Below are 27,325 nucleotides of genomic sequence, written 5' to 3'. Positions count from 1 at the left end.
CCCACAGCAAGAGAGGCACTAGGTGTTGATTGGTCTGCGGCTTTATTTCTCCTTGCTTTAAAGAAAACCCACTTTGACTTGCTGTGGTTTTAGACTACTTTTTGCACTAAAATAAGCCAGAATTCTAGAATTTTCTCTGGGACACAAAGGTGAGAGCCTGGGATCCCTGCCAGTGATGTGAGAGAGACTGGGTCACATGAAGCTCATTAAACTCAAGTGTACTAATAGGCTTGAATTCTTCTCATGAAAATATGAGTGAGACCAGCCAGTACTTTTTAAAAATTGGAAGCAATAAACTGAAGCTATTTTTTTTTAGTTGTGGTGAAAATACACACACCCAAACATAGGCAATCCAACAATTTCTACATGTAAAATTCAGTGACATTGATTATATTCTTTATATTGCACAACTGTTCTCACTATCCTTTGCCGAGATATTTCACCACTGTTAACGTAAGCTGAATGTCCCTTAACTGGAGCTGTTTTTAAGGAGCTGGTGTAAGGTTTTAAAAACATTTCACAAACTCAATGGTAACCTACTGAGGCCAGCACATCAGAGTTTAAGGCTGAGGTCAACCACCGTGACTGAGCAATGAGGGTTTCTGCCCACCATCCTGAACTACACCCACAAAGGCATTGCTGCACTTGGTGTTTAACAGGCTCTCCTTGTGTTCACCCCTGGAGCTTACCTGGGCCATGTCATCCAGACAGTTGAAAATGTACTTCCTTGCTTCTTTCGACTTGATCCCCGTCTCTGCTTCGTGGTCGTCTGGTGCCTGGTGAAGAGAGGCAGAGGCTGATGGGTAACGCAGGTGTCTCCTGGTCACCGAGACGAGAACCCTAGAGTTTCTAACAGAGGGTGTTTCTCACCATTCAGAGGACTCTTCACTTCCTCTTAGTAGTCTGCACACTTGTTACTTCCCCACTCATCCACCCTGTTCCTGCAAACACCTGCTGGGTACCTGCCCTGAGTCGGGTACTGAGGGTTCTCAGATGTGTAAGACACACCACCTCCCTGATGACCCTACAGCTTTCCCTAAGTGTAAGGGGTCAGGTGTGTGGAGACGTAGAAGCCCATTTCCACGTTTTTCATTTTTAATTTAATGCTATTTAACAAACCCTTATACACACAGCTCTTCCGTGTGCCAGGTGCTAACGCACTAACTCATCTAATACTCTGAACGACCAAGGGAGGTAGAAACGATTATTGCTAGTTGCCGTCCAGTCGGCTCTGACTCATGGCGACCCCAAATAAACAGAACGAAACGTTGCCCAATCCCGTGCCATCTTCACGATCATTGGTATGCTGGAGTCCAATGTTGCGGGCACTATATGGGACAATATTCTGTTGTGATCCACAGGGTTTTCACCAGCTAATTTTTGGAAGCGGATGGCCAGGCTTTTCTTCCTAGTCTGTCTTAGTCTGGAAGCTCTGCTGAAACCTGTCCACCATGGAGCACCCTGTTGGTATTTGAAATACCAGTGTCATAGCTTCTAGCATCACAGCAACATGCGAGCCACCACAGTGGGACAGAGTGATAGACAGGTGGTGGGGGACGGTTACTATGCCCATTTCATAGCTGGGGAAACAGGAACAGAAAGCTTAGAACTCGCCAAGGTCACATGGCCAGGAAGCGGCAGAGCTGGGACCTGAGCCCAGGCAGTGCTGCCTCTCCCCCTGGGCTGGGACATGGACACAAAGCAGCCCCACCCCCATCTTCAGCCTTGGTGTGGAAGCTCTGTGCCAACCTCTGCGGACATCTGGACTCATCTGGGTCAGAGGTGATGAGTCCTCAAATCTCACATGAGGACGGTACACCTGGAGCTGCTTGGGCTCAGACTCAGATCCTGCAACAGCCAGTCTGAGGCCCCTCACATGGGCGTAAACCCTGCCACCTGCCCTCCACCCCCCGGGCTCTTCACTGGACCTGACCTTGCATGGCACCCGCACAGATGCCCAGTGCCAGCCCTCGACCGACAGCCCGCGAGTGCCCGCTTAGCTCCCAGATTCCTTCCTAATCTGCGACTGGTGGTCACACAGTATCTTTCAACCACATTAGAATCTGGCTGTGCTTTCCGTAAAAAACACGCACGGCCCTCCTGCAGAAAAAGAAACACCTGAAGAGCGTAAACCATGCTTAAGACTCTCATTACTTTCTCCTTCCCAGCAAAAGATGTTCATTCTCACTGCCAGGCACAGATCAAAGAGAAAGCATACCGCGTTCTGTCACAGTAAAACCACTGGGAGCTTACGGCGTGCGGCAGTGTGCCACGCCGCCTGCAGCCTGGGCCACGCCACACCTGCCCGGGGTCCACTTTGCGGGCATAGCTCTAGCTGCTGGTTTTGCGTGAGGGCACCCCCACTTCTCTACTCGCCAAACCCTCCTCATCCTCCAGGCCAGCTCCCACTTCCCCTGGGCCCTCTGACACAGGCAGCGTTGACACTCTCCTTGAGGTTCCTCTTTCCTTCCACAGATAGGGCAGTGGCTATCACAGTGGGCAGGAGCTGGTGGCAGGGGTCCCCCTTTGGTCCGGGAGCCCCGTGAAGGCAGGGTGCGCTCTGCCTCTCCCCTCAGCACACAGTCATGTACTCTCAGGGCTCACTGGACAGGGTCCTGCCAGCTTGGCAATAATTGCTTCAGACTCCAGCTTCTCACATGTAACCGGGCAAGGAAGGAGGGGCTCCTGAGCCTTCCGGTTCATGCACCCCACGTATGAGCAGTGGGGCCCCCCTCTGCTGGCTGAGTCAGAGTGGGACCAAGGGTCAGACCCGTGGTGTCAAAAGCTGCCCAGTAACCACACTGCCCCCGCCCCATGTTCTGGCAGCTGAGGACGGAGGGGCGTGCGCCTACCTTCAGCCTCCACAAAGGGTACGGCGAGTCGGTGTCACGGTTGAAAAACCGAGTTGTCTTTGTTCCTGCACTTAATAAATATTCAGCTGGCAAACCCTGCGTTTGTGAAATATACCGGATCTGTGGGGAAAGAGGAGAATGAGGTCAAGCTGACGCCTGGCCCTGCCATATGGCACACGGTGGCTCTGAGAAAAATGAAAAGGACATTTTACAGGGAGAAAGGAAGAAAAGGGGAACAGCAAGAAGAAGAGAGAAAGGACAGCAAGATTAGGGGCAGCAAGGCTGGGAGACGACACGGCACCCACAGTGCGTCCCTGGCCCTTGTTAACGAGAAAGCACGGAGATGGGACGTTTCTCAGAGGAAGAATGCAGTCTTGCTGAGTGTCCCTGAGTTCATGGCACCCACCTGGTCATACTCTGAAGCGCCTGGATACAGCGGCCAGCCCAGGAACAGCTCCGCAATGACACAGCCCAGGGACCACATGTCGATTGCTTCACAAAATGGTAAACCGAGGATGATCTCAGGGGCCCTGGAAGACAGCGGGAGGGAGAGAGCTTCAGTGGTTTGAAATCCAGGCAGCTCTTTCTGCACAACCCACGAGCTCGACAGCAAATCCTATCGAGCCTTCTCTAGGAGCAGTGCCATGCTGCAAGGACCCGGCTGTTCTTTGCCTCGATTCTCCTTCCCAGCAGAGAACCTGGCCAGATGGAGTGCTGAGACAAGGGGGCAGGTCTGTGGCTTTAGAGCGAAGCCCAGTTAAGTGGCCCCTACTGGGACCACGAGCCCCACGTGGTGCAAACAGCTAATGTGCTTAGCTACTAACTGAAAAGTTAGAGGTTCAAGTCCACTCACAGGCCCCTGAGAAGAAAGGCCTGGTGACCTGCTCCTGAGAACCCAGCTCCTGAGAACCCTGTGGAGCACAGTTCACTCTGACACACGGGGCTCCAGGGCAACTGATCCCTTTCTTGGGAATCTGCATCACATCTTTCCAAGGAAACGCCACAGTTTTGCTCAATAGCTTCTAAAAAATTCATCTCCCGGAAAGATCTATAACATTGCACCTAGAGAACCATGTTCGCAAACGCATGTCAGGGTATCAACCAGAATTCCGCAACCAACGCCCCGGACGGCCCGTCCCTGGCTGCCCTTCACGTGAGAAGCAAGGCTCCACCCTAGAGAGGCTGAAGGAAGTCACCTAATGTCAGCAAGGAAATCGCCCTCGTGGCCAGGGAGCAAACCAGAGAGACTTCAGAGTCCGCCCTCTTTGCTAAGAATCTGTCACGACTGGGGACAGGGACGTTCTGTGGAAAACCAGGCTCGGTGAGGTCTAACTTTGCCAGCGTTTGAGATCATGCGCATAGATAGCTTACGCTTTAAAAAAACTGTGGCTCAAGACACTTTGCTGGTCATGAAATGCATGAGCTCGATGTTTGCTTTCTTCTAGCAACGCCCCACGTGACGAAGCCATGCTGAAGAGGCCACTGTCACAGCCTCCAGCAGCAGGCAGGAGGCAGAGGGGCTGGGGAAACCTGAAAAGACTCTCTCAATCTAGGTGATCTAGGTTATCCTTCATCTATCTAGCACCTGAGCGGGGAGGGACATGATCAAAATGCCACCACGGGGCTCAGATCTTCGAGCTGAATTTGTCTCCACTTAAAAAGCCCCCCTTACCTTTTAAAATTTGCTATGTCTTTTTTTTTCTATGTAGTAATATCAAAAACAAGACAAACAATAAACAAAGCATCTTGCTACAAAGCCTTTGTAAAAATGAGCTGACCCACTTCCTTAGGGCTGGGGCTTTGGCACTTGGCCCCTGGGGGCTTCTGGAGTGGCACCTAGAACTTTGCTCAAGTCCAAGGCTAAGTCTTCAGGCTTGGGGAAAGGGAGATGCTACTCAGGTTGGGAGAGTGAGAGCTGCTCACTGAGAGTTTGGAGGTTGGAGTCCCTCCAGAGGCGCCTTGGAAGAAAGGCCTGGTGATCTACTTTAAAAAAAAATCAGCCATTTAGAACTAGGAGGCGCAGTTCTACCCTGACACACATGGGGATGCCACGAGTCAGAGCCAACTTGGCAGCAACGTTTTTTTTTTTTTTTTTTATAAATCATACAAGCACCCAGACAGGAAACATACAGCAAACACAAGCCTACAAGCTCACTCTAGCATCTCCCATTTTAACAAGCAAAACAGAGCAAAGGACAAGTAAACCTCAAACTCAAAAACCAGAACCAAACCTTGATCCCTCCTCCCCCTGTGGCTGCCACCTGGCTTCCCTGCTCGCCTTGAAAGCCTACTCTCTCTGGAGCATGACCTCCTCCTGTGTGTCCCACTTCTTCCCTCACGCTATCCCCCAACCTGGTCCCTGGACAGCGGGGACCCCACACCCCATCGCCAGCTTCTCAGCTTGGGGACCCGAGAGCAATGTTCCTTTCACCCGTGACCACCCCTCCTGCTCTGGAATGCGAGTTCTTGGCTTTCACGCCTCCCCACTCTCCAGGTATCTGTCCTGTCCTGTGGTTGTGGCTTGTCTGTTTTATTTGCTGCCGCATCCTCCTCTGTCCAACCCTTGGCACCATCCCAGGCCCCCTTCTCTTCTCTCCCTCCATCCATGCCACAGGGTATCTTGTCTACTCCCCTAGATTAAGTTCCAGGCCTCAGTTCATAGTTCTCTCTCCATTTTGGCCCTCTGCTCTGCCTCCAGCTTTACCTTCCGACGGCCTGACATCTCCACTTGGACATCTCACAATCATCTCAGATGTGGTATGGGTAGGGGGGCTTCTCTGTCCCCTCTCCTCTAACTACACCCCAGTCCTCCTCTTTTCACTCAATGATGCCAGCACCCTAGCTGCTCAAGGTCAGAGATCTGGGCATGATCTTTAGTTCCTCACTCTTTACCTTCATCGCCACCATCCAATCCATCCATCATCTATCCATCGCCCCTCCACCCATCATCCATCCCTCCCTCCCTCCCTCCATCTAACATCCAATCCATTCAATCCATCCATCACTCTCCTCACCATCCAATCCACCCATCCCTCCCTCCCTCCCTCCCTCCATCCATCCACCATCCAATCCAATCATCCATCCATCCCTCTCTCTACCCCTCTAGCCATCCATCCACCATCCAATCCCTCTGTTCCTCCAATCAGCCCCTTCGCCATCCAATCCATCCAGTCCATCCCTCCAGCTCTAAAGCATCACTCAAATTAGCCCCTGGCTCCCCCTGCATGCCCTTGGCTCTGGTTCCAGCCACCCTCTCTCTCTGGCACTCCTGCTTCACCTTCCCACTTCATTATCTTCATCCAGTCCCCTGTGTACACAGTAACCAAGGAACAGATTCCACCCCCGCCCCCCACCATGAACTCTAAATCCCTCCATGGCCCCTGGAATGGCCACCTCAGGCTGCCTGCCTCTCCAGCGCCAGTTCAATACCCTCCTCTAGCTCAGTAAGACCCAGTCCTGGAGGTTTCCTTCAAATTTCTAGAGCACCCTAAATTCTTTCTGGACCAAGAGTCTTTATAATGGGCTGTTGCTTCTGCCTGAGGTGCTCCCTGGCTCTCAAATGGCTGCAGCCCCCACCCCCCTCCAATCTCACTCAGCTGTCCTGGCCTCCGCTGGCTTCAGGACACGAGTGCATCCCAGACACCCCTGCCAGTGTGCTACCCACTCCCAGAGAGGGGCACCATCTGCTCCCAGCCCACAGCGCCTGGCGTTCAGGGGTCACGTGCTCAATCAATCAATGTTTGGTGACTGAATAAAGCTTTATCGGTATAACAAAGTGCTACTATGTGCGATTCAAATGAAAAGGTCATAGCGCAGACAGAAAAGGGAAGGTGGGAAAGTTTTTCCAAAGGAACAAAGGTCTGGGGATGAGGAAGTAGGGTGGAGCCCATGGGACAGCAGGCTCCCTGGCCAGGAACCTCGGTGGTGGAAGCCCAGGGGTGGCCAGCCCGCTTACCTGTGTAGGGCACCTGAGCAGGGTTGAGGGTAGAGGACACCCATCTGTGGGGGCTCAGAGTCACGGCAAAAGAGTCCAGGAGATGGGACGGGGTGACACAGGGCTCGCAGGGTCAGGATTTCAGGGCTGAAAATGTCCTGGAGACGGGGTTCAAACGTCTCCTTTTCAGCCCACGGTCCTCAGATTTTGGGGTCTGTCTCTTCCCTCCATCTTGAAGCTGTTACCCCACTCGCTCCCATCGCTACTCAGCATCCAGTCCTTCCACCCAGGCGTTACCTGCAATGCCTACTGGTCCCCTGCCCTCCGTTCCAACCCTTTCCCGCCCCTCCCCACCCTTCTGCACACATGATACACCGATCCTACTTCCAGTATAGCCTGCCCTCCCGCCTTCTTCACTCTGTCAGAGGCTGTCCACGTTTTCTGTGCTGGCTACACTAGGTGATGAAGACACAAACACAAATAAAACCTTACACCAGATTCGCCCGGTAGATACTAGCTGAGCCCAAGTATCTGCCGTACCCTGCATCTCCAATAAACCTGCTGAGGGACAGGGCTGGAGCCTCCTGTTCCATGATGCCCCGTGAACGTTTACAACACCCAGATCAGGCACCCTCGGGTGAGCATGGTGCTTCCCTAACCATCTTCACCACCCAGGGAAGAGTGACAAGACTGTCCCCGTCCCAGGCTGCTTGGAGCCTCTAACAGTCCTCTGGCTTCAGCCTCCCATACTCATGTCCAGCATGTGGCTGGGCTGGGGAGCAGGTCTGGGAGGGCAGTGACGTGGGCCTGAGGAAGCACCCTGGATAGAGGTCAGGTGGGCAGAGCCGCCAGCTCAGAGCATGTGTGCAGCCCAACAGCCTGGGACCAGGTCATGGGCGGTCCTTCCTCACACCGACCTCCCTGACAATTGTGAGACCAGCGTCGGTGGCCCACTTGTTCACACACTCAGATAAAAGGGGGGTGAGGCTCAGCAGCCGCTCCCCACCTGCGAACTAGATCTGCAACCCACATCAGAGACATGGGAAGAGCCGGGCACTCCTGGAAAAATGCGACTCCATTTTTCTGAGTTTTTATTTCACCATCTATAAAATGTGATTATGAATCTCTTTTTTCCTTGTTTCTACAGCAGCTTATGAAGATAAATTACGGTCGGCAGGACTGTAAAGCAGCTTGAGCTCCTTGGAAGCAAGACACTCTATGAGTCCGTGTATTTTATAATCACGGATATTATAAGGTGTACTAAGATTGGACGGCAGCGAAAGAGGCTGTTCCCACAAATATATGTAGATTGAAAGTCACCCCAGCATGGTTGGGGCAGAAGCAATCAGAATGTAAAATTGCATTTCAGACGGGTTGTTAAATCTTGTGTTTCTACCGCAAAAACAAGGAGACTCAGAAATGCTGACATGCGCTCTGGGAGGCTGTAGAAGCTGGTGGCTGAAATGGGGGACGGAGGTCACCTCAGCACTGCAGAGGACCACAGACTATGGCAGAAAGCAGGCGGGCAGGGAAGGGGCTCTTTCAGAGAGATTGAAACCAAGCCCAGGGACCAACGGAGAAACCAGGAGGAGGGTGACAGCTCAGAGGGAATGGACCCTCTGACCTTGGCAAGCCTGCCAGCAGGGCAAGGAGAAGCCACCCTACAAGACAAATTCACACCACGCCTGGGGACCCAAGGGGAGATTCAAAAATGACAGAGGACAAGCTAACCCTGCTCAGCCTGTGACTGACCTTTGAACAAGGCACAGCTTCCTCAGCGAACAGGAGCTAGGAGAGACGTAGTCTGCCTTTGATGGAGGTGCTGGGGATGGGCAGGGAAGAAGGAAGGGACCGGGGGGCGGGGAGCGGTGGGGGTAGTCCAGGGGCAGAGCAGGGTGGACACTGACTGGAGTCACTCACTGTGGGCCTACACTGAACCCGAGCGGTGAGCAGACTGTCCTGGAACTGCCCAACTGGAGGCCGTGGGCCCAAAGACCTTTGGGAAGTGTTGGTGGTTCAGTGGTATGACCTTCACATTCCACGTGGGAGACCTGGGTCCAATCCCAGCTAACGCGCCTCCACGTGCAGCCACCAGCCGTCTGTCAGTGGAGTGTCCAGGTTATGATGGACTAGGAACAAAGGCCTGGTGATCTACTTCTGAGAATCGGCCAACAAAAACTCTGTGGATAACAACAGTCTAATCCGCAACTGATCGGGGGGTTGGTACAGGACTGGGCAGCACTTTGTTCTGTTGTGCGTGCGGCTGCCATGAGTCAGGGGCCGACTCGACAGCAGCTAACAAGATTTTTGCATGCACATTGCAACAGAGTATTTTTGCCCCTCGATAAGCCCGAGAAGACACTGGGGTAGAGAGAGCTGCCGCAAAGCACAAAGCTTTGGCCTGAAAAGAGCATCGAGGAGAGGGGCCCCGCTCATTCCTTCGGCTGGCTGCAGCTCGGCATGACACAGACAGCAAAGTCGCAGCACGGGTGTTCCAGGCATTCTACCTAAGCGGACGCCGTAATGCCACGTGCTGGTACAGACCACCTCAGGTCCTTCACTGGTGAGTCAGCCCTAACGTAGTGTCTGTGGTCCTCACCGACTCACGTGGAGGCTGACAGTCAACATCTCCTCCAGATTTTGACATCACTCTCACACTACACCTGGATGCCTCCTCAAGGAAGCTGGTGCCTTGGCTCTGCTGGTCATTTCCAGCATGATGTCCAACACTGCACATCACAGGACAGTCAGCGGCTGCTCTCACCTGTACTGGCAGTGACCGTCTGGGCTTTGTATTGGACTTTCCTGGTCTGCACCACTAATACCTATCCATCTATCCATCCATCATCCACCCATCCATGCACCCATCCATCCACTCACCCACCCATCCAGCCATCATCTATTCATCTACCCACCTACCCACTCACCTACTTAACCCACCCAGGCTGATCTATGGCCCCCAGCCCTGCTCCAACTCTGCAAAGTGCCAGCACCAAATCGAACTTTCTTGCTAACATCCAAAAAGAAAAGAGTGGATCTGGAATTTCACCGAACACAATCTCCAGAGATTTCTAATGATGTTGGTCGAAATTGGAAACCATTTTCAGATGTCCAGAAGCAAATTCTAACAATAGCCTCTAGATTCCTTGTCACATTCTTGTGTACGGTTGCATAAAACAGAGTGAAGAAAGCACAGCCAGCGAGGTGGATCTGCCTGAATGATGTTGACCTGGCTTGTAGAAGATGGAGAGAGAAAGAGAGGAAGTGAGGGAGTTAAGGGAGAGAGAAAGAGAAATATCCAGAGAGAGCAAGGAAGGGAGAGAGGTTGATTCAAAGAGAGAATGGAATTGAGAGAGAAGAAGAGAAGGAAGAGAAGGCGAGGAAAGGAAAGAAAACTATGGATTATAAATCTCTGAGAAACGGTCTAGAAAGAACTAGCGTGGACCCTGTGGCGGGTCATCTCACAGGCGCTCACAGTGCCATATCCCTTCACCCTCTTGACATGGCTGTGCCTGCTCTGATCCCATCCTCCACCTGGATGGTCCTGTATCCCCCAATCTCTGTGGCCTTTTTGTGAAGCCAAGGACGGCTGCAGGAAGCCTGGTGCTGCTTCCCAACGCCCTACAACTCTCAGTCTGGTCAGGCTTTGCGCTGGCGGCCGGGACACTGCACAGCGAGTACCTCTGTGTCTCTGCATGCTGCGGCTCTTTTCACGAGCACCCGGCTCCAGGTCCCTTTAAGCTTTTTTTTCATCTCTATTTTTTTAATTGGGGAAGATAATGCACACAGAGAGAAATGCACAAAGCCAAAGCGTAGAGCCCAGTGGCGTCTCAGAAAGCAAAGGTCTGTGCACCACTGACCAGGTGAAGACAGAGGACAGGTCAGTCCCACAGAAGCCCCGAAGCAGGTACAGGGGTGGGCACGTGCCATCGGCACCCAGGGTGTGGGGAGTGCTGTTAGCAAGACCCAGCCTCTGCCCGGCTCTCACCACCCTGCCCTGATGCAGGCTCTAGGTCGGGGCCCCAGGAGCTCAGCTCCACCTGAGGGGCTCCAATCAAAGGCTGGGGAGGGCAGCAACACAGCTAGCTGAGGCGGGGAAGGGACAAAAGCCTCCTCCATTCCTTCCCGTTCCTTCTGTTGATTGTTTCTGTCCACTTTGTTTTGGTCTACTGACTGAGGGCTGGAACAGTGCAGCTAAAGCTTCCCGGGAATCCTGCTGATCCTGGAAGGCTGGACCACGTCCCACTGCTCCTGCTGTTGCCTTCAGTGTTCCCAGCTGCCCCTCTCTTCTCTGCACTGGGAGGGGACCTGGAATTTCACTGTGAGTTGGAACTGACTTGACGGGACACAACACGGCTAGGCTAGCATCTTCGTTTTATCCCATGTGGTGATGGGCTACCCAACAGCAGAGGGGGGATGAGACGTCCCTGGCGACAAGGCTGGCTGCCTTCACACAGCCAGTAAACTCAAGGTGCACCCTCTCCCCAGATCAACGTCAATGGGGAAGGTAAAAGTACCTCCTGATGAGTAACGTTACCGATTTCAGCGTAAAACCTTTCACTGGTTTAACGTTCAGTGTCGACTGCCCAGGACAGGGGCTCATGTTTGTGGGTGACTGAAGGAGCCACAGGGGCTGTCAAGCCTCGGCGCTTTCCTTCCTGGGTTCCCAACTCTGAGGACAGTGAGCGTGATGATGATGACAAGGACTGTCCTCGGTATCCTCCTTTCCTTACAAGCCCCTCCAGTCACCTAGCTTGTGGGCCGATGGCCTGGGATGAGATAGGCAGGGACGGAAGACAGAAACCTGCTCCTCCTTTGAAGGGGGAGATGTGTGGTATCCCCACCTGGAGATACTCCAATCCAAAGGGCAGATGCCAGAAACTGAGATACAAGGAGTTTGCTGAGTCTGGACACCAAACGCACAGCAACTGGTAATGACCCCAACTCAATGGCACCCCCAGGTGTGTCAGAGTAGAACTGCACTTTGAAGGGTGATTTTTTGGAAGATTATCAGGCCTCTCTTCTCAGGTGCCTCTGAGTAGACTGGAACCTCCAACATTTTGGTCAGCAGCCAAGTATGTTAACCAGGGATTCCAAAGGCATGTCAGGCCACAGTGGGGGGCGTTCCCACTGCAGCTCAGAGATGGGTTATCATCGGAGGGCCCCCGAAAGAAGGGCAGGAACCCCCTAATGTGCCACCTTGGCAGGCTTTCAAGTCAAGTCACAGCCGCCTGGCCCAGGAAGCAGGCTCTGACTCGGTAAGTGCAGGTGTGTCAGGTTTCATGTGGGCAGGTGGCAGGGAGAACAGGTACCAGGTGGCCGGCTGGCCTTGCTCTCGGGGCATGCACACGCTGGCCTGGCCAGGGACAGAGCAGCAGAGGAGGCCCTCAGCACTCTCACCACTTCTGCAGGAGACACGGCAGGATGGGCCTGGCCACCACCTGCCTGCTCGGGGCACACCCATGAGAACCTGCCTGCAGCTGAGATCAGGGGCTCCTAGCAGGAAGCGGGAAAAGGAGAGTCCTGCCAAACAGAAAGGACATCAACCCCAAGTTCCCAGCCAACGGCGATTTACTGAGGGGCACCTTCCTACACTCACCTTTTCCCAAAGGAGCTGGAAAGCATTCTCAAGTTTGCTTTCTTGTTTTCTCTGGGTCCCAGAGGAAAATCTAAGCTGGCTCTTTACGGCCACGCTGTGGGGAGCTGACGTGCAGCTGGACCGGGACCTGAAGACCTTCTGAACCCATCTGAGCATCCCCCTCCCCATGGGGCCACAGGGCCAGCCCTGACCCTCTGAGAATCCACCGCACTCTGAGGACTGCATGGAGGTTTGTTTCTGTGGGGGGGTACGGAGGCCCAGATGAGGACACTGCCACCCCACTTTCCTGAAAACAGAGTCTCCTTGTAACGCCGGCGCTGGGACTCCATGGACACTGTCGGAATGGAGCATGTTCAGCAAACAGACCAAAGTGTCCACTGTGTTTTCCCGAGTACTGAACACTGCTCTAGACAAAAGAGCAACCCGGGGCCCGGGGCTGCCACACGCCAGCTGGATTCAAGAGGCGGGTGTGAAGGGAAGGGGGAGGAGGGGTCTTGGAGGACCAGACAGGACACAGAGTGAGGGGCAGTGAGGCTGGCCCCTCCAGGCCTCTGTCACTGTCCTGTGGGCAGCATTTCTCCTGGCTTTCAGCTCAAATCCCACTCTTCTGGAAGCTTCCCTGACAGAGATCTCTTTCCCTATCTGGCACCCTGGCAACGTCAGCTGCATCATCTCACCACAGCTCAGCTCGTCCTCACGCCCTGCGCTGGGACTTAGTGGTTTAATGACAGTAATCTACTCATCAGCTTCTCAGCTGACTGGGAGCATCTCGAGGGCACAGACTGTGCGCTCCTCACCGCCGTACACCTCACAGATGGCTGTCGCCACCATCAGGAACCGGAGAGGCTCTGTGAGCTTTTATTCCCTACTGCCAAGTGTGATCCCAAGCACCGTCAATGCTTGCTGCACAGATGTTTACTGAACTGACACGAATGGCTGACTATATGAGGAAGAGGTAAAAACAGGGACTTCTTTCTTTTTATCTACCTACGACCTACCTATCTTCTATCATCCATCCACCTACACACCCTCTCTCTATCATCTATCTATCTACCTACCTACCTATCTTCTATCATTCACCTATCTTCTATCATCTATCCATCTATCCACCCACCTACCTATTGTCTCTGGGTGGTACAAACAGTTTGCACCCGACTAACCTAGAGGCTGGAGATTCGAACCCACCCACTGGCTTTACAGAAGAAAGGCCTGGCAATCTTCTTCCATAAAGATTATAGCCCAGAAAATCCCATGAAGTAGTTCTACTCTGTAACACATGGGGTTGCCATGATCACAATCAATTCAATGGCAATAGGTTTTTTTGTTTTGTTTTCATCCATCCACCCATCCAACCATCCATCCTTCCATCTATCAAGTTAGTTTTAAGGAAAGAGAAGGGGTAGGGAGAAGGCAAGCTCTTCCTAGGCAATGGGGATTTCAATGGTTAATGACAGAGGCTTGACCTAGGGAGTTTGTAGCATTAAAAGATATACAAGCTGAGGAGTGGCTAATGAAAAAGGGAAACTGTGTATCTGTCTGGAGATGAAGAAAAAAGTAACAGGTGGAGAGAGACAGAAGAGAGAGGCACTTAAAAAAATCCAACTAAAAAACTCAAGCAAGTAAGCGGATGTTTGGAAGAATGGCGTTAGCACTGGTGTGAAGAGCCCGAGAACACAGGTTTTGTGGGATGGCTGGTGGTACTAAGGGGTCCTTGTCAGGCTTGGTGGTGGCAAGTCAGCCATCTGTTGGCCCTGGAGTGTCTGTGTCTGAGGTTCCCCAGGCTTCCCCGTGGGAGGAACAAGAACAGGCTGGTGGCCGTTCTGCACCGGCGGGTGTGAATCAGAACCGACCCACTCAGCGGGCGAACCAAGCCCAGCCCCAGGATCTGAAAGGCTCTCACAGGCTGTCCCATTCCTTTTCACTCAGCCTCAAAAAGAGTTTGCTTTTTGAAAAACACAACAGCCCCAAGGACCCCAAAGATTCAATCTGGATTCAACTCTGAGGTGAGCTGAAGCAGTTTGGCCTACTTGTTAGGGCCTTCCTTCCTCCCCCGAAAGTTACCAGCAACTGTGAGGGGGCGCAGTTCAGCCCAGAAAGTGGATCGGGGGGTCCCTTGAGTGGCGAGATGAAGGCAAGGCCACAACCCCCAACCTTGTTATTCCTTTCCCTGGGGTGGCAGCAATGCCCTGACCATGATCATGGTGCCCGCTCGCTCCTTCTTGCTGTTAGGTGCCGTCGACTCAGCTCCAACTCACAGCAACCCTACGTACAGCAGAACCAAACGCTGCTTGGGCCTGGACCATCTTCATGAGTGTTGATACGTTTGAACCCCTTGTCGCAGCCACAGTGTCAGTCCATCTCGTTGAGGGTTGTCATGGATTGAATTGTGTCCCCTCAAAATATCTGTCAACTTGGCTAGGTCATGATCCCCTTGTACAATTGTATGATTGTCTAGCATTTTATCTTCTGGTGTGATTTCTCTTTGTGTTGTAAATCCTATCAATATGATGTAATAAGATGGGCTAGCAGCAATTACACTGATGAGGTCTACAAGATTAGGTAGTGTCTTGAGCCAAACTCTTTTGAGATATGAAAGAGAGAAGCGAGCAGAGAGACATGGGAACCTCATACCACTAAGAAAGCAGTGCCAGGAGCAGAGCGTTCTTGGGCTGAGATGCTCCCAGACCAAGGGAAGACTGATGACAAGGACCTTCCTCCAGAGCTGACAGAGAGAGGAAGCCTTCCCCAGAGCTGGCGTCCTTTATTTGACTTGCAGCCTCCTAGACAGTGAGGGAATAAATTTCTGTTAAAGCCGTCCACTTGTGGTTTCTCCGTTATAGCAGCACTAGATGCCTAAGACAAGTGTCTTCCTCTTTTTCACTCACCCTCTACCTTACCAAGCATGATGTCCTTCTCTAGGGACTGGTCCCTCCTGATAACACATCCAAAGTATGTGAGATAAAGTCTCACTATCCTTGCTTCTAATAAGCATTCTGGCTGTACTTCCTCCAAGAAAGATTTGTTGGTCCTTCCGGCAGTCATTGGTTTATTCATTTTTCACCAACACCATAATTCAATCAGAGCAGGGTCATGTTAGCCAGGCGTTAAGAATTAAGTGTAATTATACAGCTGCTTCTTAATGTCTGGCTAACACGACCCTACTTTGCAAGCCAGAGCTTAGATTCCAGCATCTGCCCCCGACCCTTCCCACCGAGAACTGCCTCTCGCCACTTCTCCGTTGCCATCATCCTGATCACCACTCTCAGGCCCGTCTTGCCTGGCTGGGGGACAGCAGAGCCCTCAAGTTGACTGCAAGTCACGGCCACCCCATGTGACAGAGCAGAACCGCTCCATAGGATTTTCTTGGCTATAATCTAAATGGCAGCAGATCACCAGGCCTTTCTTCCACGGTGCCGCCAGGTGGGTTTGAACGGTCAAGCTTCAACTGCAAACTGTTTGTACCATCCAGGGGTGCTGCGGGCTTTTTTCTTTCTCTGTATTGTGTTCAACAGGGACAAACATTTGTGTGGCCTCTGCACCTCCCATTAATCCTGGGATGAAGTAATTAGCAATCAGATGTTTCTATGGGAAGCTGCGAAGCACAGAGGGGAAACGCAAAACCAAAAAAGGAGAACAAAAACACGAAAAGCTGGCATCCGAAGGTCTTATTCTGAAACACCATGGGGAAAGGCAGGACTGTACTTCCTCGGAGCTTCTCAGGGGAAGTTCAGAGAAAGGTCAGGAGGAGAACAATGTGGGCCTTGGATCTCACAGCCTCTCACCTCGAAAGGTCACTCCCTGCTGCCGCAGTCTCTCTCAGGTCTGTAATTACTGCCGCCCGACTGCCACCAAGCCTCATGAATTATACATTCCATTTCCATTTACCAAGAGAACTTGGTGGCCGGGCGCTGGGACACCACCCTGTGTTGGGGGTGGGTGGCTGCCCCCCCAGGTGCACTGGTAAATGTTCCAGGCCCTGTGAGGGCGGTCGTGTGGAGGCCACTGACCTTTGATTCCCAGCCTGGGGGCTGTTTACTGAACTAAGAAGCCCCAGCTCTCAGCAGGCTTTCCTGGGGGAATCAATCAGGGGTTCTTCCCTGCCCCTCGACATCTCTTTTCAGGGGAGTCTGGTGGAAATGAGCATTAGCGGTGGTCTGGAGGGGGGCAAACATGAGGCGCAGCCTGAGGGGGTGTGTGGTGTACATTGTGTGAATATGTGTGTATGTGTGGTGGTGACGGCACATGTGATATGAGTGTGTGTGTGTGGTAGACGTGGTGTGTGTGGGGTGTATGTGGTACACGTGGGGTGTGTGTGTGTGCGTGGTACACGTGTGTGTGGGGGGTATATGTGGGGTGTGTATATGTGTGGGGTATATGTGGGGTGTGTGTGAGGGGTATATGTGGGGTGTGTGTATGTGGTGTGAATGTGTATGTGTCATAGTGATGGTGTATGTGCCGTGGATGTGTGTGTGGTACACGTGGTATGTGTGGGGTGTATGTGGTGTGAATGTGTGTGTGGTACACGTGTGTGGGGGGGTACATGTGGGGTGTGTGTATGTGTGGGGTGTGTGTATGTGTGGGGTGTATGTGCTGTGAATGTGTATGTGTGGTACACGTGTGTATGTGGGGGGTATATGTGGGGTGTGTGTATGTGCTGTGAATGTGTGTGTGTGACACGTGTGTGTGGGGAGTATATGTGGGGTGGTGATGGTGTATGTGCTGTGAATGTGTGTGTGGTACATGTGTGTGGGGGTGTGTGTGGGGTGTATGTGTGGGGTGTATGTGCTGTGAATGTGTATGTGTGTGGTACACGTGTGTGTGGGGGGGTGTATGTGGTGTGAATGTGTGTGTGTGGTACGTGTGTGTGGGGTGTATGTATGTGGTGTGAATGTGTATGTGTCGTAGTGATGGTGTATGTGCTGTGGATGTGTGTGTGTGGTACACGTGTGTGTGTGGGGGGTATACGTGGGGTGTGTGTATGTGTGGGGTGTACGTGCTGTGAATGTGTGTGGTACACGTGTGTGTGGGGGGTATACGCGGGGTGTGTGTATGTGTGGTGGTGATGGTGTATGTGCTGTGAATGTGTGTGTGTGGTACGTGTGTGTGTGGGGTGTATGTGGTGTGAATGTGTGTGTGGTACACGTGGTGTGTGTGGGGTGTATGTATGTGGTATGAATGTGTATGTTGTAGTGATGGTGTATGTGCTGTGGATGTGTATGTGTGTGGTACACGTGGTGTGTGTGTGGGGTATACGTGGGGTGTGTGTATATGTACGTGTGGTGGTGATGGTGTATGTGCTGTGAATATGTGTGTGTGGTACACGTGTGTGTGGGGGGGTATATGTGGGGTGTGTGTATGTGTGGGGTGTATGTGCTGTGGATGTGTGTGGTACACGTGTGTGGGGTGTATGTGGTGTGAATGTGTGTGTGTGGTACACGTGGTGTGTGTGGGGTGTATGTATGGTACACGTGGTGTGTGTGTGGGGTATATGTAGGGTGTGTGTACGTGTGGTGGTGATGGTGAACGTAATGCGAATGTGTGTGTATAACCCCCACCAGTATCCACTCAGACCGGCTGTTTGAGTTGCGGGGTGTTGAGGAGGGGTACGAGAACGATACCGTGGCAGGAACTGGGGTAACCCTGCTCCTCCCTAATTGCCAACTCTGATTAACTGATTAAGGAAGCTCTGGTGGTTATTTGTCTTCCCAAGTGCTATTAATGTATCAAATTGGGCTCCATGTTCAGGATGCCACTTCTTAGGGACTTCCTCTCAAACGTTTAAAAATCATTATGCTTAGCAGAGAAATGTCATCTCAGGCAACTAAGTGAATGAGAACAAGGGCCATCCCAGGAAGCAGACAGAGATAATCAATTGTTGGAAAAATTTCCTCAAAAAGGAGATGGAAAGCCTGAATCTATCACTCTAAGAGATGGTAGGACTTTAAAATTAATTAAAAAAATTTTTTTAAGATTATGTGATGGTTAAGGTCAACTTGACTAGGCTATGGTACCCAATTGGCTAAATACTAACCTAGATGTTGCTATGAAGTTATTTTGTAGATGTGACTGACATTTATAGTCGTTGACTTTAAGGAGGTTACCCTTGATAATGTGGGTGAAGTCCTTAACAGCAAAAACGGAGGTTTCCAGGAAAAGAAGGAATTATGCCTCAAGACTGTAACACAGAAATCCAGCCTGAGTTTCCAGTCAGCTGGCCTGCACTATGGATTGGACTGGGGACTTGCCGGCCCCTACAATTGTGTGTGCCAATTCTGTTAAACGAATGAAAGAAATTGTGAGTGTGGGTGTATGTATACACACACACACATACACTGGTTCTGTCTCTGGAGAACCCTGACTGATACAGGTATATTCAGGAAAAAATGAGCTGTACAAAGTAGGATATTTAATTTCTGAGGTTGATATCGAGAACACAGTAGGAAATGGGATGAATATTGGGTATGAATCACTACGACATAAACATTATTCCCCCAAGTGTTTTCTTTCATGTTTTGAAAAAGCCCCTTTCAGTGTTGGACCATTTGTTTGAGAAGGATTTACTGAGGGTCCGCTGTAGGCAAAGCTGTGATAGTTAGCCTCCAAGATGGCCCCCAACTCGACATCCTGGTGTGGTCCCCTCCTACACTGTGTACCCAACAGGATATTGCAAAAAATGATGATGTGTGACTTCCAAGATTAGGTTGTAAAAAGACACCGTGGCTTCTGCTTTGCTCTCTCATTCTGGGTAAGGCCAGCCGCCATGTTATGACGAGACTCAAGTATCTCATGGAGAGGTTTAATGGCAAGAATTGAGGCCTTCTGCCCATAGCCAGCACTGACTGCCAGCCATGAGTGTGAGCCCCCTTGGAACAGAACCCCCAGTCCCAGTCCAGTCCTCTGAGGGCTACAGCCCCAGCTAGGCTCCTGATGGTAACACCATGAGAGGACTCGAGCCAGGCCTGCCCAGCCAAGCTGCTCCCAAATCCCTGGCCTGTAGAAACTGAAAAAATACAGGTTTATCGTAGCTTTAGGCCATTAAGCTGCGGGGCTAAGTCGTTATGTGGCATTTGATAACTAACGCCCACGTGTGGGCACAGCTCTCAGGCAGCAGGGGTCATGTAGAAGCAGCACAAGCCCCACTCTTTTGATTGGCCTCAGCTGGCCGGCTGCCTGGTGCCCAGCACTGCCAGGTGCTACCTGGTCTCTGCCGTCACACACTTCCTTAAAGGTGGGTGGCATAATGGGGAGGCCTGAGGAGGACTTTTAAGTAGCGAAAGGCTGGATGGACTGAAGGGCTGCAAACTGCTATCCCATGGGACGACCCAGCACAGAGGCGTGAACTACGTCGTCAGCTGGTTAGTGTCCTAGTGCTGCCAGGACAAAGCACCACAGACAGGGTGGCTCATAAGAACGGGATAGAGATGTATTGTTTCACAGTTCTGGAGGCTGGTAGATTGAATTCAGGGTATCAGCCGGGCCATGGTCTCTCTGAAAGTTCTAGGGAAAGACCCTTTCTTGTCTCTCTCAGCTTCTGGTAGCCCCAGGTGTTCCTTGGCATAACTCCATAGTCATAGGGCCGGCTGTCCACTGTCTGTCTGTCTCTTCTATCAAGGACTCCATTCAGACGGGACTAGGACTCACCCCACTGGTATGACCTCATGTTAACTGATACCATCTTCAAAGACCCTATTTCCAAACAAGGTCATGTTCACAGGCACCAGGGGCTAGGAGCTCAGCGCATCTCTCAGGAAAGGGGGAGATCCAATTCAACCCATCACAGCCTACAGAGCACTTTACACTGTTTTAGTTAGTTATCCACGTTTGGAAATCAGGGCATTTCTCTTACCACTTTGGGTTTCCAGCTTCTCTTGAAAAGCGTGAGCTGAGCAGGGCTACCTCCTGCAGGTGGCGCCACCAAAGCTGTCCCTCCCCTCCAGCTCACGAACTTTGTGAGCCTGGCCCTGCAGGCATCCAAGGGGACGACCCCTTGGAGAGACCAGAGCAGGGAGACACCTCTGCGTTTAGCTCTCTATTAGGGTTCTTCAGAGGAACAAAAACGGCTCAGTCAACAGCTACCCCAGAAACACAGGCATCCTAGAATTTATAAGAAAAGTAAAACAATTATCCCACTGTAATGAACTGAAGCGTGTCCGCTCAAAATATGTGTTTAAATCCTAACCCCTTATACGTTTGGATATAATCTCATCTGGGAATAGGATTTTCTTTGTTGTGTTAATGAGACCATACCGGTGTAAGGTGTGTTTTAAACCAACCACCTCTGAGATATAAAAAGAGAGCAGATTAGCACAGAGAAGCAAACACAAACAGGGGTGAAGATACACGAAGACACACGTCACATGAAGACACCAAGGCACCGAGGAACAGAAGCTGAGAAGAGATAAGGACCTTCCTCCCAGAGACAGAGCCTTCTCCTAGAGCTGGCGCCCTGAATTCTGACTTCTAGCATCCTAAATATAGGGTCGCTATGAGTCGGAATCAACTTGACGGCACTGGGTTTGGTTTTTTTGGTTTAGTGTCCTAAACTGTGTGAAAAAAAAATTGTTTGTTGAAGCTATCCACTTGTGGTACTTCCGTTATACCAGCAGTGGATAACCAGGAAGGGGCCCCGGTGGCACAGTGGTTAAGTACTCAGCTGCTAACTGAAAGGTCGGCGGTTCAAATCCACCAGCTACTCCTTGTGAGAAAGGCCTGTTGATCTGCTCCCGTAAAGATGACAGTCTAGAAAACTCTATGGGGGCAGTTGTGCTCCATCACACGGGGTTGCTATGAGTTGGAATCAACTGGAAGACAAACGGTAGATAACTAAGACATCGCTTTACATTAAACAGGACTTTTAACAGGCTAGGCCCCACGTTAAGTCTATGTCACGTTGGTTTGTGAAGTTCTTCGTTATCTAAGGCCTGGCCGAGAGGAAGTGGCACGCCGGGGTCTCGCTCTGCTGACCTGGCTTTCTGCTCTGACAGTAACTCACAGTAAGAGGAGCAGGGGAGGCTTAGCACTGTCACCCAGGGACATCTGCCAGGTCCTTCCCTCCTGCGACACAGAATTGTAGCTGCTTTTTGGGCCTGCTCCCAACGCTTCATTTGAAACAGGGATCATAGTCAGTTTTCAGAGTGGCTTACTCTGGAATTAACTAGCCCGTCACTGGGTAACTGATTCTCAAAAAATTCAAAGTCCTTTGCAAATTTTTGGAAGAGGAGTGGAACGTTAACCCCATGACGCTCTTAAAAATACCCTTCCTAAACGGGCAGTAACGGGGCCGGGCAGTGTGGGGCCGTGGGGAGGGCTCTGTGCTTGCTCGGTGCAGCTCAGAGTGCTTTTACATAAGGGGTAGGGGGAGGCACCACCACAGCCCCTGGAGCGTCATAAGATTATCGAGTAATTACGTAGTAAACTCAATCACCAGTATTTACTGAGCTTTTAGGGGGAGGTGGTGGTTCAGGGGTAGAATTCTTGCCTTCCACGCTGAAGACCCAGGTTCGATCACGGCCAGTTCACCTCATACGCAGCCACCACCTGTCTGTCAGTGGAGGTGTGCACGCTGCTACGAGGTTGAACAGGTTTCGGTGGCGCTTCCACACTAAGGTGAACTAGGAAGAAAGGCCTGGCAATCTACATCTAAAAATCAGTCTATGAAAACCCTATGGATCATGGCAGAATGGTGTTCGGTACAGTGCTGGAAGATGAGCCCATCTGGTGTGGACTTGAGGCCTCACTGGGCTGTCCCCACGGAGGGTGGGCAACGGTCAACGGGAGCATAAACTCGGGCCAAAAGGACCCAGCGCAACGTGCATTCCCGTAAGTCCAGCAAAATGCTGATTTTGTGGAGAGCTTGAAAGTCTTGCTCATCTTGAGATTCCTCATAATATGAAATCTCAAACTACTCCCTGGATGCCTGCCCAATACTTATTTTGGTAATAGTTTAAGTCAAGAGAAAAGCCTATTAATAAGCTAAATAGAAGCTCTGAGTGGGAGGCTGAAGAGGGGGATTTCTAGATCCTTGCCAACACCATAATTCTATGAGTCTACGAATGCCATCCTTCTGATCACAGGCAATTACATATTCACAGGCTACAAAGAGTACCAAACCCAAACCCATTGCCATCAAGTTGATTCCAACTCATAGCGACCCTACAGGACAGAGCAGAACTGCCCCATAGGGTTTCCAAGGAGCGCATGGTAGATTCGAGCTGCCGACCTTTTGGTTAGCAGCCGTGCTCTTGACGACTATGCCACCAGGGTTTCCAAAGAGACGAGAATCCACAGAAGGGCTGTGACATACGACTGGGGAAGAAGTTGCTTGGACAAGAAAGTGTGCCCAGGTATCACGGTCCCAAGTGTCACCAGGTCCCAAGTGTGGCACTGAGGTACCCCTGAGCAAGTTACCAAATTCTAAGCACCCACGAGTTCAAAGTCAATGTCGATGATGAGGCTGGGCTGGATTATGGGAGTGACCACGGCCATGAGTGACGCAAGCTCAGGAAAGAGTGGAGGGACGTATAGGGAAGGCAAACAAACAAATCAAGACCAAACGAAGCAAATTACGATAAATATGCAGATACCAACTGTCCCTTTCACTGGGATATCAGCTGCAGGGCAAAGACGTTTAATCGACTGGTTGCTGCTGAGTCGACTCGGACTCATGGTGCCCCCACATGTGTCAAAGCAGACTTGTGCTCTGTGGAGTTTCCACTGGGTGATTTTTCAGAAGTAGGTCTCCAGGCCTTTCTTTTGAGGTGCCTCTGGGTAGATTGGACCCCCCAATCTTTCAGTTAGCACCAGAGCACACTGACCACTTGCACCATACAGGGACTCTACAAAGAAGCTTAGTGGAGGGATAACTAGAGGCGGGGGGATTATCCAATAAGCAAGGTAAGCATCATGCTTACTTTGCTTACCATTTGATGAATGATGGGTTTCATTCATCAAAGATGTGGTGAAACCCATGTGAAACTGAAATTGCTCACTACAGATTAGCAAGTAAACACAAGTGAACCAGTGCCTACCTTACTTACTGGGTCACCCAGCCCTGTTAGGGATTGTAAATTTGAAAAGAGGCTTTGATTCTGTAGGAAGGTGCTGTGGGGTTGGGAGAAAGATGCCAGCCATACCTAGAAGCAGGATCTTTGATATGGTGAAAAAATGTGGAATTTTTCACTACAGACAATCTGGTAAGCAAGGTAAGCACTGTGTTTACCATGCCTATTGGATAATTCACCCCGATGGGAGGTATAATAGGCTTTCTGCCCGAGGTCCTACAGGTGGCAGGAGACGAGGAGCAGGGCCTGGAGGACAAGCTGCCTCCCTCCACAGAAGCTCCTTGTCCCATGTGGGGTCATCGTTCCTTCTGTTTAAAATGGGCTCGGTCCCTTTGTGTTATCTCCCTTCCCCTTCTCTCGCTCTCTTGTCCCTGCTAACCCTCTCCTCTGCATGGGCTGCTCAACTGCCAAGTCTAGGCCCCAGTCTGCTTCCAAACTCATTCAAGAGTCCCATTCAACATATGTGACTAGATTTGGATTTTAGAAACGCAGCTATTACCATGACGACTTTAAAGAAAGCATGCTTTCCTGACAGGCACCTAGGGACTGCCTGGAGCTGGGAAGGCTCGGAGGCCAGGGGCAGGAGGCAAGGCCACGCGGAGGAATGGCACTGGAACGTCTTTCCTAGACCTCCTTCCTTCAAGAGGCACCACCTTTTCCCCAGTTCTCATCCTCATCCTCCTCTCTCTTTAATAACTGACCCTGTTGACCCCCAACTCACTCTCAACATCCCCTTGTTGTTGAGTCAGCTCCGACGGGTGGAGACTCCACCTACAACAGAACAAAACATCGCCCAGTCCTGTGCCATCTTCACCATCGTCAGCATGCTCGAGTCCACTGTGGCCACTGCTATGTATTTTGAGTGCCTTCCAACCTAGGGGACTTATCTTCCAGTACTGTATCAGCTAATATTCTGTTGTGAACCACAGGGTTTTCATTGGCTGATTTTTAGAAGGAGATCTCCAAGCCTTCCTTCCTAGTCTGTCTCAGTCTGGAAGCTCTGCTGAAACATGTCCACCATGGGTGGCCCTGCTGGCATTTAAAATATCGGTGGCATAGCTTCCAGCATCACAGCAACATGCAAGCCACCACAGTATGACAGACTGACAGACATGACCTGTACCGAGGCCCTTCCCACCCTGTGTCCCTGTCTTGGTTGCCTCCTCTATTCAGTTCCCTCTGCCCTCCTCCTACTCCGTCATCATACCAGGATGCAGCTCATCTTCCCTTGGCTTAGAAATAGAGCTCTTAGACTAGGCCTAGTCACAACTCCGGAATACATGGCTGCATGCTAAAAGCAACGCCTGTACTTGACCGTCCTTATTCAGAATTTGAATACTGAGATACAGAGTCCCTTGCTCCATGGTTCAAAAATCACCTTTGGACGGGTTCTTTGGCCAGGAAGACTTTTTATCAAATACAAACAGCCGGCTTGCTGGTAATACACACTCCGTGGGCTGGGCCTCCCGCTTTCAGCAGCTCTTTATCTGGCTGCAGCTGGACTGACCTCTCCTGGGTGCTGCTCTGGGGGTAGGGAGAAGGCATCCATGGGAAAATGGAAAAGCCTGTTGGGATTCAGCTGAGAACGTGGCAGACACCCCATAAAAGTAAAAACAATCAATTTTCCGACTTAGATTCTCAAGACACCCTCAAGCAGAATTCGCCCAGCTTCCGCTGAATTTAAGAAGCCCTGGTGGTGAAATGGTTAAGAGCTACAGCTGCTATCCAAGAGGTCAGCAGTTCAAATCTACCAGGTGCTGCTTGGAAACCCTATGGGGCAGTTCTGAATCGACTTGAGGGCAACGGGTTTGGTTTTTTTGGTTTGGTGGTATAGTGGTTAATAGCTCAGCTGCTAACAAAAGGCTGGCAGTTCGAACCCACCAGCCGCTCCTTGGAAACCCTATGGGGCAGTTCTATAGGGTCGCTATGAGTCAGAATCGCCTCAACGGCAACTGGTTTGGTCTGGTTTTTATTTTTCTACAAGGAGAACCTGGGTGGTGCAATTAGTTAAGTATTTGACTACTAACTAAAAGGTCGATGATCCAAACTCATCCAGATGTGCCTCGGAAGACAGCCATGGCGATCTGCTTCCGTACAGATCACAGCCTTGTAAACCCGTGGGGCAGTTCTACCCGGTCCTACAGGGTCACTGTGAGCGGGAATCGACTCGACAGTCACGGACGTGAGGGTGAGCTGAACTGGCCTATGGTGTCCCCCACACCATGATTCAGACTTCATTCAAATCCTCCCTTTAAAAAAAAAAAGAGCGCAAACAATAGAATTAAAATCATTGTTTGCTTTCCACCCACACAGCGTGGGGACAGGCTGAATGAGGTCATCGTGCTCAGCCCCTCGTTGGGGCTGCCAGTGCCACCTGGCCACAGGGCTTTGCCATACTCATGAGTCGGACCTTGAACCTGTAATCACTTGTTCTCAACAGCCCAGGTGTTTCCAAATCCGAGTTCAGTGGTTGGGCTCAATAGTTCCTTGCAGTCCTTTTGGCTGTGCTGGGAAAGGGGTGGGTGGGGGAGCCGCCCTTGCAAAGGGCTAGCCTGGCTGGGTACAGGACAAGGAAAGAATTACTCCAAGAAAACAGAAGATATCTAAGCTTCCTGGGCAGATCCAGTGACAGAAGCATGCCTGGGCTATAGACCTCAGCAGGAAATAGGAAGTGGTATGCGAACCAGCAAGGGAGCAACTCAGAAGGGTGGCCGGCTCTGAAAAGTCCACAGATGGAGACACGGCAGAACTTTCCCTGGGTCTGTGTGTCCTCGTTCCGGAAGTGCAGCCCCCACAGACACTCTGGAGAATTCCAGTGTGGTGCAGGTCCATGTAGGTGTACTGACACCATGTATGTGTCTGTGTGGGCGGGGAGGGCCCCACTGATTTCAAGCAACCAAATGGTTTAACCTTTGGCACACACAATTCCTGATCATTGAACAATCAGCTCCAGCTCGCTCCTGGATAACACCCACAAGGACCTCGTTCATGTGCTTCCAAATTTCTGAGAATTCTGAAACCACGGATGAAGAATTCTCTTTCCGAATTTTTTTCTTATTCTTTTTGGTGCCAAAACCCTGGAAACAAACCACCAATATTTTTAATTTGGGGAAAAAATTTTTTTTTATGAGAAAGCTCTGAAATTTGGGTGACAATAATATACTTCTAAAACTCATTCACGTTTCCTTTACAGAAGCGGGAGCCCTAATGGTACAGTGGTTAAGAGCTCAGCTGCTAACCAAAATGTCAGCAGTTGGAATTCACCAGCTGCCCCTTGGAAACCCTAGGGGCGCAATGACTTGGAACTGACCCCATGGTAATGGGTTTTGGTTTTTACAGAGAATGGAAGAAACCATGGTGGTCAGCCCTAGGCCCAACCGAAGAGTCTCTTCTACAGAGTGCCCACAGTTGTTTCTGCCAGCCAGAAGCCCCTGGCAGAGCCGAAGTTGGCCCCGAGCGTTGCCAGGTGTGTCCCCCAGAGGAAAGCACAGTCCACCTCCAATGTGGTGTCTCCAACAGGGCAGCCCTCTAAACACCCAAGACAGTTGTCAGAAATCCTGAGGTTTTCTCCTTTCTCCTCCAAGGTACACAAACACTCCCAGATTCTTCAACCCCCAAACCATCAAACCAAACTGCCCCCCATGACACAGTGAACACAAAGGGTCAAACGTGACCCATCAGGATGCCACAGGCCCGCGACTTCCCTTGTTCTGGACCCTAGAGCTCTCTGTCCTAAGGCTGTGCTACCCTCTGACAAGGACCTCGCATCCTTGATTACTGTCTCCCCAAGGCTTGTTTTCCCAAGTATTTTAATATGTTTTCCAATTGATTCAGGCTTCTTCTATTCATTGGGATTTTTTAAGCCATGCCACATCAGGTA

At 51.2% G+C, this 27,325-nt stretch overlaps 1 protein-coding gene across 4 annotated transcripts in view; it reads right to left on the bottom strand.

Annotated features, from left to right (window-relative positions):
- HIPK2 (homeodomain interacting protein kinase 2) overlaps window positions 1-27,325 on the bottom strand; it is a 181,899-nt gene that overhangs the window by 36,667 nt on the left and 117,907 nt on the right. For all 4 annotated transcript variants that reach the window (XM_049894784.1, XM_049894783.1, XM_049894786.1 and 1 more), the window contains 3 exons: window positions 3,259-3,382; window positions 2,853-2,972; window positions 690-776 (listed from right to left, as the gene is read on the bottom strand). In XM_049894784.1, coding sequence (XP_049750741.1) covers window positions 690-776; window positions 2,853-2,972; window positions 3,259-3,382 — 331 coding nt within the window. The remainder of the gene's footprint in view (window positions 1-689; window positions 777-2,852; window positions 2,973-3,258; window positions 3,383-27,325) is intronic.

This window comes from Elephas maximus, chromosome 8 (assembly GCF_024166365.1).
Source record: "Elephas maximus indicus isolate mEleMax1 chromosome 8, mEleMax1 primary haplotype, whole genome shotgun sequence".
NCBI lineage: Eukaryota > Metazoa > Chordata > Mammalia > Proboscidea > Elephantidae > Elephas > Elephas maximus.
The sequence above is the reverse complement of the archived record's forward strand: the minus strand, read 5'-3'. Positions and strand labels throughout refer to the sequence as shown.